Source organism: Oncorhynchus keta, chromosome 18 (assembly GCF_023373465.1).
Source record: "Oncorhynchus keta strain PuntledgeMale-10-30-2019 chromosome 18, Oket_V2, whole genome shotgun sequence".
NCBI classification, from domain to species: Eukaryota; Metazoa; Chordata; class Actinopteri; order Salmoniformes; family Salmonidae; genus Oncorhynchus; species Oncorhynchus keta.
In genome coordinates, this window is record NC_068438.1 from 26,548,589 (window position 1) to 26,562,635 (window position 14,047).

At 42.1% G+C, this 14,047-nt stretch overlaps 1 protein-coding gene and 1 long non-coding RNA gene across 4 annotated transcripts in view; one reads left to right on the plus strand and one right to left on the minus strand.

The window, feature by feature from the left end:
* LOC118397532 (uncharacterized) lies at positions 1–9,623 on the minus strand. 2 transcript variants are annotated; one of them, XR_008068092.1, is made up of 4 exons: positions 9,531–9,623; positions 2,681–2,761; positions 2,027–2,565; positions 1–516 (listed from the first exon to the last, which is right to left on the minus strand). It is a non-coding gene; the product is annotated as an uncharacterized LOC118397532 (long non-coding RNA). The 2 variants fall into 2 exon arrangements; XR_004828432.2 differs by having other exon boundaries at positions 1–2,565.
* The window catches only part of LOC118397530 (beta-galactosidase-1-like protein 2), a 23,151-nt gene continuing 18,682 nt past the window's right edge, over positions 9,579–14,047 (plus strand). For both annotated transcript variants that reach the window (XM_035792402.2, XM_035792403.2), the window contains exons 1-8: positions 9,579–9,786; positions 10,428–10,613; positions 10,708–10,776; positions 10,874–10,969; positions 11,661–11,769; positions 12,026–12,118; positions 12,271–12,352; positions 12,823–12,887. In XM_035792402.2, the coding sequence (XP_035648295.1) occupies positions 9,704–9,786; positions 10,428–10,613; positions 10,708–10,776; positions 10,874–10,969; positions 11,661–11,769; positions 12,026–12,118; positions 12,271–12,352; positions 12,823–12,887 (783 nt within the window). In that variant the 5' untranslated portion in view covers positions 9,579–9,703. The remainder of the gene's footprint in view (positions 9,787–10,427; positions 10,614–10,707; positions 10,777–10,873; positions 10,970–11,660; positions 11,770–12,025; positions 12,119–12,270; positions 12,353–12,822; positions 12,888–14,047) is intronic.

Here is a 14,047-nt window from a genome sequence, read left to right on the forward strand (position 1 = left end):
TTTCATTAAACTTAACATGTGTACATTTTTGTATGAACATAACAAGATTCAACAAGAGACATAAACTGAACAAGTTCCACAGACATGTGACTAACATAAATGGAATAATGTGTCCCTGAACAAAGGGGGGTAAAAATCAAAAGTAACAGTCAGTATCTGGTGTGGCCACCAGCTGCATTAAGTACTGAAGTGCATCTCCTCGTCGTGGACTGCACCAGATTTGCCCGTTCTTGCTGTGAGATGTTACCCCACTCTTCCACCAAGGCACCTGCAAGTTCCCAGACATTTCTAGGGGGAATGGCTTTAGCCCTCACCCTCCGATCCAACAGGTCCCAGACATGCTCAATGGGATTCAGATCCGGGCTCTTCGCTGGCCATGGCAGAACACTGACATTCCTGTCTTGCAGGAAATCACGCACAGAACGAGCAGTATGGCTGGTGGCATTGTCATGCTGGAGGGTCATGTCAGGATGAGCCTGCAGGAAGGGTACCACATGAGGGAGGAGGATGTCTTCCCTGTAAACGCACATCGTTGAGATTGCCTGTCAAAACTCCATTCCACCAAAACAGGCAGAAATTTCAGGAGGTATTTTCAGACAGCTCGTACACTAAAAGGGCATTATGTTCATTTTCACAATTTCGCAGTATTATTCCAACCTCAGTGTGTAAATATATATATAACATATGAATATCATGTTTATGAATGCACTGCGCCTTTAAGACAACCTGGTATGCCAGTTACACTTGCATTGATAACAGATGACAAACTGTAAGAGCCAGAATGGAAGTTGTTGTATAAATGAAATGATCAGGACAACCCTCTTTAGGACGTTTGGCTTCAGATCCAAACAGTAGATTGTAAAGCCCTTTAGAGGCACGTGGTTCAATACAATGTCTCCCACCAGACCAAGAACAGGGTGATATGTGACTAAAGATTAAGAGCTGAATGGGCGAGTATCAATACAATACAATTATTCCAAGACCTCATGGATACTGTCGCTACTTGTTGGGCATTCAGGTCTATCCACTTTAACGACTATAAACTGATGTCACAGCAATAAAGGATTACACACAAAGGTCTACAGTACCTTCAATGTATGCTTTCTGCCATGGAATTCTGATTGTTAAAGTGGTAGCAACTAAGAATAGAATAACTTTCCACTGATCATCCAGGGCTTTCCCATAATTCACTCTTCCACAGTTCTCCATAAGTAAACTCAATGTTCTCTCTCCCTTCAATGGAAAATACACAAAACATGTTGAAACCACTAATTGAAGCACTGCAGTCAACAATGCATAGGACACAGAGGCATAGAGGAAACATGGCTTTCAGTCAGACTGCAGAGAGTAATTGATCATTGTAACGGCAGATTTCCTCTTTGTCTGAAGAGGAGTAAGGATCGGACCAAGATGCGACGTGGTAAGTGTTCATGATGATTACTTTAATACATAAACTGAACACTTATAAAATACAAAACAATAAATGTGAACATGACCGAAACAGTACTGTGTGGCAACAAACACTCATACGGAAACAAACACCCACAAACCAACAGTGAAACCCAGGCTAGCTAAGTATGATTCTCAATCAGAGACAACTAACGACACCTGCCTCTGATTGAGAACCATACTAGGCTGAACACAAAAACCAACATAGAAAGACAAACAGACTGCCCACTCTAACTCACGCCCTGACCATACTAAAACAAAGAATAAAATAACAGAACTATGGTCAGAAAGTGACAATCATGTCCAATCTTCCGCTGTGCTATAGGTTAAGCAGCATGGACTTGTTTTCCATTAACAGACGGGAGAAAGGGTAGTGATTGTGATTCCTCTTTGTTAGAACAACATTTGTCTGAAAACTTTCTGTTGGAATAATCCTAGCACCTTAGTGACAAAAACATTTATCAGCACCACCAGAAGCTTTCACCTCTAACATGGTGTTGAATATTAACTATCCAGTTTTGAAAGCAGCTCAGCAGCACACCTATAGCCTGAATCTAAACACAAAGTATCACTATACCTTTCCCATCAGGAAGTGTAATCTCCACGATCTTATAGTCCAAAACTCCAACAAAGTGTCTGTCTACAAACACCTAGAAGACAACTTTATTAGTACAAATTATGTATTGTCATACAGTGTGGACCTTTTACTGTAGTAAATTCATGCCATGTCACTGTGTCTGTCTGTAATCACCAGGGCTCAGTCTCTAAAATTTGTCTTGGAGTTCAGAAGGCCTCTGCTGCTGATGGTGGTCTCATATTGAGTGTAGCCATAGGAATGACCATTGTTATTGTTCTCCATGTTGACAGGCCCCTCTGACTTCAAGGGCTTGATGATGAAACAATGTCAATGTGGTGCATTCAATTAAATATCAACATTAACCCTTGAGTATTGCCAACTTGCCAAGCAGGCCAGGTCACAACAGACAGTATGCTACTTGACCCCTAGTTTACCTTGTCAGTAAAATGCAGGCTCCCACAGTGACAGATGCTTCTGAATGATGACAGGCTCATACACTCTCCTGGCCTGGAGGGAGGGAGCCTCAGGAAGCTTCTCATCTGAGACACACAGATACACTCCAAGCTAGACAATTTCACAAATTAAATTATGGTGCCTGTTATTTTCCAAAACGCAAATAGTATTGTATGAGAATGTTTGAAAGAGAAAGCTTACTGTGAAACTGGCTGAATAAATTACTCAAGAGCTGATACTTGGTGGTGTAATCTCCAGCCTCGGATAATGGAGCATCATAATCTAAAAAAAAAAAAGATTCCGATTCAGATGACAACATTTTTCTTGGCAAGGAAATGTAAATTTGGGAAATGTCAGTTCAAGGGATACATGAAACTGGTTGAACAGCTTCCAACTTGAGGTTTGTAGGTGCCAAGGTTCCCCACAGCTCTATTCATGAAGCCAAAGCTGGTTCCACCATGGAACATATAGAGGTTGATGGATACACCTGGCTCCAGTATCTGTGACACCACAGCCAACATGTCTACCAGAGGAGACATCTCCCGCATATTCAAATGTCTACCAGAGGAGAATCAATGCTAGACGGTCACCACATACAGTACTTAGCGTGATGGATGGATGGTCCACTGTGGCTCAGTTGGTAGAGCATGGCACTTGCAATGCCAGGATTGTGGGTTCAATTCTGACAGGGCAACAGTACAAATGAAAATATGTGCACTCACTACTATTTTATTTAACTAGGCAAGTCAGTTATTAACAAATTCCTATTTACAACAACAGCCCAGGAACAGTGAGTTAACTGCCTTGTTCAGGGGAGGAGTGACAGATTTTTACCTTGTCAGCTCAAGGATTTGATCTAGCAACCTTTCAGTTACTGGCCCAATGCTCTAACCCAGGGGTGTCAAACTCATTTCGCATCGTGGGCCACATACGGCCTAGGGAGATGTCAAGTGGGCCGGACCATTAAAATTATACCATACTCTGCTATAAATAACCAAAATATCATGTCTTTCCTTTGTTTTGGTGTAAAGAAGCACAAGAACATTAGGAAAATATTGAAATTTAATGAACTATCCTTTTACAAAACATTTCATGAAACACCTCATATTTCCTTAGACAAATGTGCAATTTACTTTTATCATTCACAAATATGCATTGCAACTGATCCCACTGATTGTACAAAGGCACAAAACTTTAATTGGTACTGAAAAATATAGTAATGCACTTTAAGATTAAATGAGACTTTTAAAGAAAGGAATTTTTAAACCACTTACACATACGCATATAAAATCTAAATGTAATCCCTGCGTACACCTTACAAACTAAGGAGAGTGATTTTAAATGTGTAATGAAGAAAGTGTTCGCCTGTCCTGTAAATCTGTAAACTTCATACATGAAACATACATACACATACAATACATACTGAAAATGTATGGAGTTGTATGAACAGTAGAATTCCATCACACAACTTTTGTTTTGAAGCTGCTGACTAACATTAAAGTGCACATTTTTTAAATCACCACAGTAAGGATTCATCTTCACAGAGCTGTATTCTTTCAATGCAAACAGTATCTAAGGCAGCATTTTAAAGGTGTTAGTCTAGTCTGGACTTGTATTTGTACCTGAAACTTGGCATCTTTTGGCCTGTACAAGTGCATCAACACCAGGTGTCATGTCCTGACTAGCTGTCACTTTCAGAATGTCATTTAAGTGCTTGTTTGTGAGCCTTGAACGCATTTTTGTTTTATTGATATTCATCACTGAGAAAATTTGTTCACAAAGGTAGGTTGTCCCAAACATGCACAAAATTTTAGCAGCCAGGGCTGTTAATTTGGGGTACCCTGGTAGTAGATACTGATAAAATCAGGGCAGGGTTGCCATTTGCCAGTTGCATCTCCCACAAAGTCAGCTTCAACTTAAATGCATGTATGTTGTCAGAAAACTGTGTGACAACTTTTTGCGGCCTTGCAACATTTTGTTCAGATTGTTCAAGTGTTCAGTAATATCAACCAAGAATGCAAGGTCCCGTAGCCATTCCTGAGATTGTAATTCCAACACCGGTTTTCCTTTTTTCTCCATGAACTGTCCGATTTCCTCTCGTAGATCAAAGAAATGCCTCAGCACAGCGCCTCGGCTTAACCATCTCACTTCAGTGTGGTATGGCAGGCTGTGGGTAATGTTGCTGTCGCTGAGAAGTTTGTCAAACTGACGATGGTTCAGACCTCTGGACCGGATGAAATTTACAGTGCGAACAACCACCTCCATGACGTGGTCCATTTTCAGCGACTTGCAACACAATGCCTCCTGGTGCAAAATACAGTGAAATGTCCAGAAACGATCTCCTCCATTAAGGGCTTGTACTTTGTCTTTGAACTTTGTCGCGACACCTGCTTTCTTTCCGACCATGGATGGCGCGCCGTCTGTAGCCAGGCTGACAGCGCGGGACCAGTCCACTCCAACTCTGTCCAATGCAGCAAGGACAGAGCCGAAAATGTCCTCGGCTGTTGTGGTGTCCATCATTGGCACCAACTCAAGAAACTCTTCAGTAACAGTCAATGTCTCATCAACTCCTCGAATAAATATGGCCAGTTGGGCCACGTCTGTGATGTCAGTGCTCTCGTCAATTGCCACGGAAAATGCAATAAATGACTTGACTCTCTGTTTCAATTGACTGTCTAAATCTGCCGATAGTTCGAAATCCTCTCTGCTATAGTATTCCTCGTCATGCTAATATTGGCAAAAGCTTGTCGCTTCTCGGGACATACAAGTTCAGCCGCCTTCATCATGCATCGTTTAACAAAGTCACCGTCGGAATACGGCTTCGATGCTAATGCTATTTCGCTAGCAATTAGGTAGCTGGCTTTTACCGCTGCTTCACTGACTTCTCGGCTCTGGATGAAAGTTGACTGCTGTTTCCTCAGACCCGCCAGCAATTCGTTAATCTTATCTCTTCTCAGTTGTCCTTGCAAGCCGTCATATTTTTCGCTGTGATGAGTCTCGTAGTGGCGTCGAATATTATATTCCTTCAATACCGAAACTTGTTGCAAACACACCAAGCACAAAGGTTTTCCGTGCATCTCTGTAAATAAATAGGACGTGGTCCATTTTTCTTTGAAAATTCTACACTCCTTATCTACTTTTCTCCGTTTGGATAACGACATTTTGGCTAATGAGGGTGTAGTGGAGAGGTAGAGACATTAACAATCTTAACAACGTCGTAACAAGCAGCAGATGGCGCATTGATACTGTCTGCTGTTTTCAGTCTGTCTCAGTGATGCGGCTTGTCTTTAAAAAAAAAAAAAAAATATTAATTCCATGTCTTTTATGCATTTTTTTCCACTTTCAAATTATCCTGCGGGCCTGATCGAACCTCCTTGGGGGCCGGTTCCGGCCCGCGGGCCGTATGTTTGACACCCCTGCTCTAACCACTAGCCTACCTGCCACGCCAGTCGCTTTGGGTGAGTGTCTGCTAAATGTCTAAAATGTAAATAATAGATTAACTTTAAGCGTTGATATAACTAGGGGTTATATGACATGATTTTCATCTCGTTTGTAATGTATTGATTTAGAGGGAAACATACCCTCTGCTGGAAACGCATGGTGAGATTCACTCCAGACATCGAACCACCCAAACCAGCACTCCATTACATGCAGAGGTTTCTGGGGCTACAGTAAGGGCAAAGTCACACTTAGTCTTTGGACCACTATCTTTTCACAGATGCAAGACAAAATAGAAGAAAACACAGACTCATTGGCACTATACCTGCATGTACGCTAAATATTGTATGGTTCCGTTGGCCAGTCTTTGAAGGTTTACCGTCTTGTGAACTTAAGAGAGGAAGGGTCAAGAAAAGAAACGTAGCCCCTCCCGGGTGTCTGATATCAGTAGGAGTTCATTGATCCCTCTGGATGATAGAGCTGGCCAAAGGAGATACCGTTTCACTACACATTTAGAGGTCACTGCAAAAGTCTATACTGGGCATATAATATAATGCAGATAGTGAGAAACAGTACAGTGTCACATTACCTCCTTCATAAAAGGCATGTATCGTTCATCCTTTGCATATGAGCCGTACTCATTCTCCACTTGAACTGCAATGATGGGGCCTCCATCCTCAAACTACGAACCTCTCTACGAACAGATACCAGGACTTGATAGCTTGGATAACAAGGTCACTTATTTACCTACTTGTAGAGGCTTAACTATTGGAATGAGTTTGTCAAGGAAAGGCTTCTCTGATTCTATGAAGACAGAGTAGGTTGTTCTCAACTTCGTGTTTTTATCATGGAACAGCCAACCGAAAAGGAAAAAAAATGTTATAAGGAGGTCTCATTGAACATTCCACATGTTGGCTTGGGTCAAATTGGACTAACCCCTGCTACAAAGTTAAAGGCTTAAAGTAATGGAAACAACCTGGGCAGCACTCCTAAGTCCCACTCAGCACAGATGTAGGGTCCTGGATGCGAAATCACCAAGAGCCCCAACTCTGCTGCTAGGCTGATGTATGGTGCATTTGGAAAGTATTCAGACCCCTTAACTTAATCTAAAATTGATTCAATTAAATGTTTTCCTCATCAATCTACACACAATACCCAATAATGACGTAGCAAAAACGGGTTTTTAGAAATGTTAGCAAATGTATTAAAAATAAAAACTGAAATACCTTATTTACAGAAGTATTCAGACCCTTTGCTATGAGACTTTGAGCTCAGGTGCATCCTGTTTCCATTGATCATCCTTGAGATGTTTCTACAACTTGATTGGACATGATTTGGAAAGGCACACACCACAGTGCATGTCAGCGCAAAAACCAAGTCATGAAGTCGAAGGAATTGTCCATAGAACTCAGAGACAGGATTGTGTTGAGGCACAGATCTAGGGAAGGGTACCAAAACATTTCTGCAGCATTGAAGGTCCCCAAGAACACATGGACCCCCATCAATTTTTAAATGGAAGAAGTTTAGAACCACCAAGGCTCATCCTAGAGCTCATCCAAACTTAGCAATTGGGAGAGAAGGGCCTTGGTCAGGGAGGTGACCAAGAACCCGATGGTCACGCTGACAGAGCTCCAGAGTTCCTCTGCGGAGATGGGAGAACCTTCCAGAAGGACAACCATCTCTGCAGTTTTCCACCAATCAGGCCTTTATAATGGACTGGCCAGACGGAAGCCACTCCTCAGTAAAAGGCACATACATGATGGCCAAGTTGGAGTTTGCCAAAAGGCGCCTAAAGGACTCTCAAACCATGAGAAACAAGATTCTCTGGTCTGATGAAACCAAAATGTAACTCTTTGGCCTGAATGCCAAGCGTCACATCTGAAGGTAACCTGGCACCATCACTACAGTAAAGCATGGTGTGAAGCATGGTGGTGGCAGCATGAGGGAAAGATGAACAGACCAAAGTACAGAGATATCTTTGATGAAAACCTGCTCCAGAGCACCCAGGCGAAGGTTCACCTTACAGCAGGACAACAACCCTAAGCACACAGCCAAGACAACAGGAGTGGCTTCGGGACAAGTCTCTGAATGTCCTTGATTGGCCCAGCCAGAGCCCGGACTTGAACCCGATCGAACATCTCTGGAGAGACCTGAAAATAGCTGTGCAGTGACGCTCCCTATCCAACCTGACAGAGCTTGAGAGGATCTGCAGAAAATAACGGGAAACCCTCTTTGGAGGGATGAAAGAGTGATAAAAGAGTGAAAGCTGCCATTGCTGCACTGCTATCACAAATGTTCCAACTCTAGGGACATAGACCAAGAAAATCACTTTGAGACATCATCACCCCAAGTGATCCCAACCAAAACGCGGGCTCATGGACTATATTTGAGCAATATAAATATCTTGGAACTATAATTTACTCAAACCTCTTTTGGACTGCAAACATACAACAGATATACAAAAACGGCAACAAGGACTGTATTTCCTGAGGTGATTAAATACATATCTGGCCAATAAAAGAATAACAACCATATTCTATACATCCCTTGATCTGGGTGTTCTCACTTTCTGTTTCCAAGCCTGGTACAATCAGCTATCCATGCAAATAAAAACCAACTGCATAAAATAGTACAAGTGTCAAGCAACATCAGTGGAGTTAATCTCAAAGACATGGAAGCGCTGTTCTTGGAGAGTAGTAAGGGCAGGAGCGAGAATTGCCACCGACCTGACACCCACTCAACCAAGAGAACCAGCTCCTACTATCAGGCCGCCGATACTGAGTCCATCTTTACAAAACCGCCGGAGCCCAGAAACCATTCATTCCCACCAGCATGAATCAATTGAATAAATAACTACTCAACCCCTCCATCTCCACCCGTCCTAAAATGTCCGAACTTAATTACGGACTGTATCCACATGTGTTGTCTGTTGTAGTTATTGCTGGGATTTATGTATTTATGCACCTATTGGTGTTCCCCTGCGGTTGTTTGTTGAGATGCATGACACATTTCCCGAAAGGGGCACACATTAAAACAAGTTTTAAATTATAGACCGTATAACATAGTACAATATAAAGGTTGAGGCTGACAAACGACGTCAGAAATAATAGCGTCATTTATCGAATAGTTGGGCTGGGCAAGACCGTGGTGGCTACAGTCCAGCGTGTGTTATGCGTGTGTGTGAGGGAGAGTCAGATAATTACACATGTAAAAAATATATGTTTTTCCCCCCATTACAATCTGTAAACAGTAGGTTGGAGCGCCATGTGGCAATTCATTTTTTTCGCAAGTCCGCCTGATCTGTCATTTTACTGATTTTGGTTGTAAGGACAAAACATTACTTTTGCCTCCCAGTCGATTGCCTACAATATACAACTATCCGTTTCATAATGCATATTGAAAGCGAGCAATACCCTACGTCTATCAAAACGCACCTTCAGCGTACAAAGTAAAGGCTATAGCATAATGAACATCGAATTATGATAGCCTAATGAGAAACAGTGTGGGCTTTGTCAGAACTAACAATCAGACTTTCCACTTGCATTAGGATTGGAGACTTGTGTAATTCCGGTGAATATTGATATTTTAATTCAATGTGGTCTATAGCGCTCACCTGTATTTTCCCCTAGAGTGAATTGCCTGTACTACAGTATTATTCGCCTATTCAGAAGTCTGTTCTTCCGGTGATGTGTTGTCTGACGCCGGGTCTTTGAAGGTGTGGGCTGTCAAAGCCGTTGTTACGACGTTGGATCGTTATTCGTATTTTTTTTTTGTAAAAATACAACCATGGTCGCCAGGCTGTCTCTCATACGACGGTATGCCATTCTCGGTTTTATTATCGTCGGATATATTATCTTTCAATTCACACGGTAAGACTTTATGGGCGGGTCTCGAGTGTTTGCAAAGTTTTGTCCTGTTTGTTGTTGTTTTTTCTAATGTTGTCATGTACCTGCAAATGAATCAATATGCAACCAGTGTCCCAAACTGGTTATTCAAGTAAAATATATTATAGGCAATGCTATTAAAGACAATTCATAATGAGAACATTTGATCAGATTGTTATTATTATTACACAGAAGAAGTAGGCCTATACCAAAGGTGAAAAAAATAATATGCTATCAAAAGTCGAATTAATTCAAAGCCATTCCATATCCTTCATTTAACCTATCATGAACTTTCACCTGACCCACCTGCCCCGGACCTTAACCTTGTGTAGACACTTCGCTTTTATTTTATCGATTCTTATGGCACATGTAAATCTCCTGCATATTCAAATATAGATTTGCATTCTGGCCAAACAAGAAGAGTAGCATGTTTGTAGTGTATTTCATTATTCTTCACTGTGCTGAAAGCTTTGTTGATTTAACTAAAACTTTTGGGTTTGTCTTCTATGCTTGTGACAAGTGTTATAAATACTTAGCTACTCACCTTAGATGCCATTGTCAAGTTCCTATGATTCCTATCTAGTCTAACTTTCTGGATTGACCAGCAGTTTGTCTTTCTCTTCCAGCCAATACCCAGATGTGGGGAGAATGAGCCAGAAAGAGGGACTGAGGGCCAACTCCTCTCAGTTCACTCTGGAGGGAGAGCCCTTTCGCATCTTGGGGGGCTCTATCCACTATTTCCGCGTCCCCAGAGCCTACTGGGAGGACCGCCTGCTGAAGATGAGGGCGTGTGGGGTCAACACTCTCACCACGTAGGGACACACGTAGAACACCTTATGTCCTCTTATACCACCACTCACTGCTTCTCTATGGAGAGATACTGAGAATGACAGCTTTACATTTCAGATATGTGCCATGGAACCTGCATGAGCCAGAGAGAGGGGTTTTCAACTTCCAGGACCAATTGGATTTAAAGTAAGCAAGACTTCCACTTTTTTATATGATTTTGTGATGAAATTGTTTGATAGAGCTGTTGAGATTTTTCTCTGAGCTTTTCTCTTGTGTCTCTCAGGGCGTACATCAGCCTAGCAGCAGAGTTGGGGCTCTGGGTGATTCTGCAGCCAGGACCCTACATCTGTGCTGAGTGGGACTTAGGAGGGCTGCCTAGGTTAGATGTTCCCACGTTTTAACATTTTAGGTTGGTTGGTTTAAGCTCCCTGAATGTATAGGTACCCCTATACGACGTCTCATCCATTTTTCCTGATTCATTATTGTGATGCTCATTTCCAGTGTGGTGCTATTTCCCTCAGGTCTCTGGACAGACAGTCCCACATTCCCTGTTAGTAATGTGGCTAAATAGAATCATAGATCTAAGAGTAAAACCAGATATTGCTCACACACACACACACACACACACACACACACACATACACACACACACACACACACACACACACACACACACACACACACACACACACACACACACACACACACACACACACACACACACACACACACACACACACACACACACACACACACACACACACACACACACACACACACAGAATGAAAACAGTTATTTGCTGAGCTTTTCCCCCTGAATGGGTCATTTGACTGACTCTGATCATCATCTAAATGGATTGAGGAAGGGTAATTGGTCCAGAAATATCTCATTATGTACTACTAGGTTAACCAGGTTATAGATATTTGGAAATCTATTAAACTCACAATGCGTTATGAAGCAATCAATGCACTCATTATGCATTACTGCCATCAGTGCAACCAGTATTAAAATGTAACTGCATACATTGTTGATAACATTAGAGAGTTTTTATGTATTGCTTTCTTCCTAGTTGGTTGCTGCGTGATCCAGACATGAAGTTGAGAACAACCTACCCAGGTTTCACAGAAGCTGTTGACTCTTTCTTTGATCAACTCATTCCAAGAGTTGTACCGTATCAGGTTCATCTTTTCTCACTTTCTCACTACTCTTCTATTAAGTGCACTTCGGTTTTCAGTTTTCCGTTTCAATTGTGTGTGACAACGATGTCACCGCATAGATATGGTCGTTGATAAGGGCTATCACAAAACTAAAATATTCTTCAAATGTGAAGCTTGATGTTTTATCAATCCAAAAGGCTTTGAAAATATATTCTTGTGACTTATTCTGGAATCAATTGAAAGCTCGCTCTTATTTGATTTATTATTTCAAACTCAGTACTCCAAGGGGGGCCCAATTATAGCAGTTCAAGTGGAGAACAAGTATGGCTCTTATGCAAAAGACGTAGAATATATGCCATACATAAAGGAGGTAAGACAATGTAGTTCATCTATTTTATTACACATACATAAATACACACCGTGCATCACTTTATCTTGACTTCACTACAACTACTTGCATTTTCAATAGTAGAATATCAACTTGGACATATGAGCATGATTGAGATGAGATCCTTGTTCTAGGCATTATTATCCAGGGGGATCGAGGAGCTGCTCCTGACCTCAGACAACCAGGATGGGCGGAACCTCGGGGGTGTGAATGGAGGTATTGTACTGACTGGACATACAGACAGCGCACAGTAGTAGAGCCTCTGGCCCATCTGACTGCAGTCTCTGCCTGAACTGTAGTTGGTATTCTCCCATAACACAAGAGCTCTGTCTGTGCCAAGGACCGGTGTGTGTGTGTGTTAGGCAGCTGCTGTTAGGCTTCATTAGAACTGCTCCTTGACTAATTCCCTTTCCACTTGAAGCCTAAACACAAAGGAGGCAGACGAGCCTGTGCTGTTTAGATGGATACAGATTAACCTAGGGAGAAAAATATGATCTGTTAAAATGCAAAGCAGTTTCCTAAGCATGAGGTCACTGTAGCATCCCACTGGGCACACACTGGTTGAATCAACGTTTCCACATCATTTCAATGAAATGTTCCCAGTGGGATACTGTCATGCTGTATTTTATTTGTGTTTGTTGTGTATTTACTGTATGTACTGTTGAGTTTTTGTTTTCCATCAATAGTTCTAGAAACCATCAATTTTCAGAAACTGAGCCCAGAGGGATTTAAGTATCTGGATGCAATTCAAGTGAGTGAATGTATTGAGGTGTGTTCAGATGATCGTCTACTAATATTTATCATTCGATTTATCCAGCTCCTGTATTGTAATTGATCAGTTACTCAGTTTCATCTGACACCTGTTGATAAAACATAGGATATTAGCTCTTTTGTCCTAATCTGTGAAATAAGTTGCTTTGAACCACAGTCTTTGGATGCCTACAGACTTGGCTGAGTTTTTCAGAAGTTATCTGATTGGATTTCGGCAATCAGATAGGATTAAATGCAAAAAAAAGCTTTTTGAGAAATGTTTGCTAATTTATGGGAAAAAAACTGAAATACCACATTTACATAAGTATTCAGACCCTTTACTCAGTACTTTGTTGAAGCACCTTTGGCAGTGATTACAGCCTTAAGTCTTCTTGGGTATAATGCTACAAGCTTGGCACACCTCTATTTGGGGAGTTTCTCCCATTATTCTCTGCAGATCCTCTCAAGCTCTGTCAGGATGGATGGGGAGCATCTCTGCACAGCTATGTTTAGGCCTCTCCAGATATGTTAGATCGGGTTCATGTCTGGGCTGTGGCTGGGCCACTCAAGAAAATTCAGAGACTTGTCCCAAAGCCACTCCTACATTGTCTTGGCTGTGTGCTTTGGGTTGTTGTCCTGCTGGATGGTGAACCTTCGCCCCAGTCTGAGGTCCTGAGTGCTCTGGAGCAAGTTTTCATCAAGAATCTTTGTACTTTTCTCCATTCATCTTTACCTCGATCCTGACTGGTCTCCCAGTCCCTGTCTCTGAAAAATATCCCCACAGCATGATGCTGCCACCACCATGCTTCACCATAGGGATTTTTCCTCTAGAAGTACCGCTTGGCATTCAGGCCAAAGGGTCCAATCTGGGTTTCATCAGACCAGAGAATCTCGAGTCTCTTAAGTGCCTTTTGGCAAACTCCAAGCGGGCTATAATGTGCCTTTTACTGAGCAGTGGCTTGGCTTCCATCTGGCCACTCTACCATAAAGGCCTGATTGGTGTAGTGCTGCAGAGATGGTTGTCCTTCTGGAAAGTTCTCCCATCTCCACGGAGGAACTCTGGAGCTCTGTCAGAGTGACCATTGGGTTCTTGGTCACCTCCTTGACCAAAGTCCTTCTCCCCGATTACTCAGTTTGGCCGGGCGGCTAGCTCTATGAAGA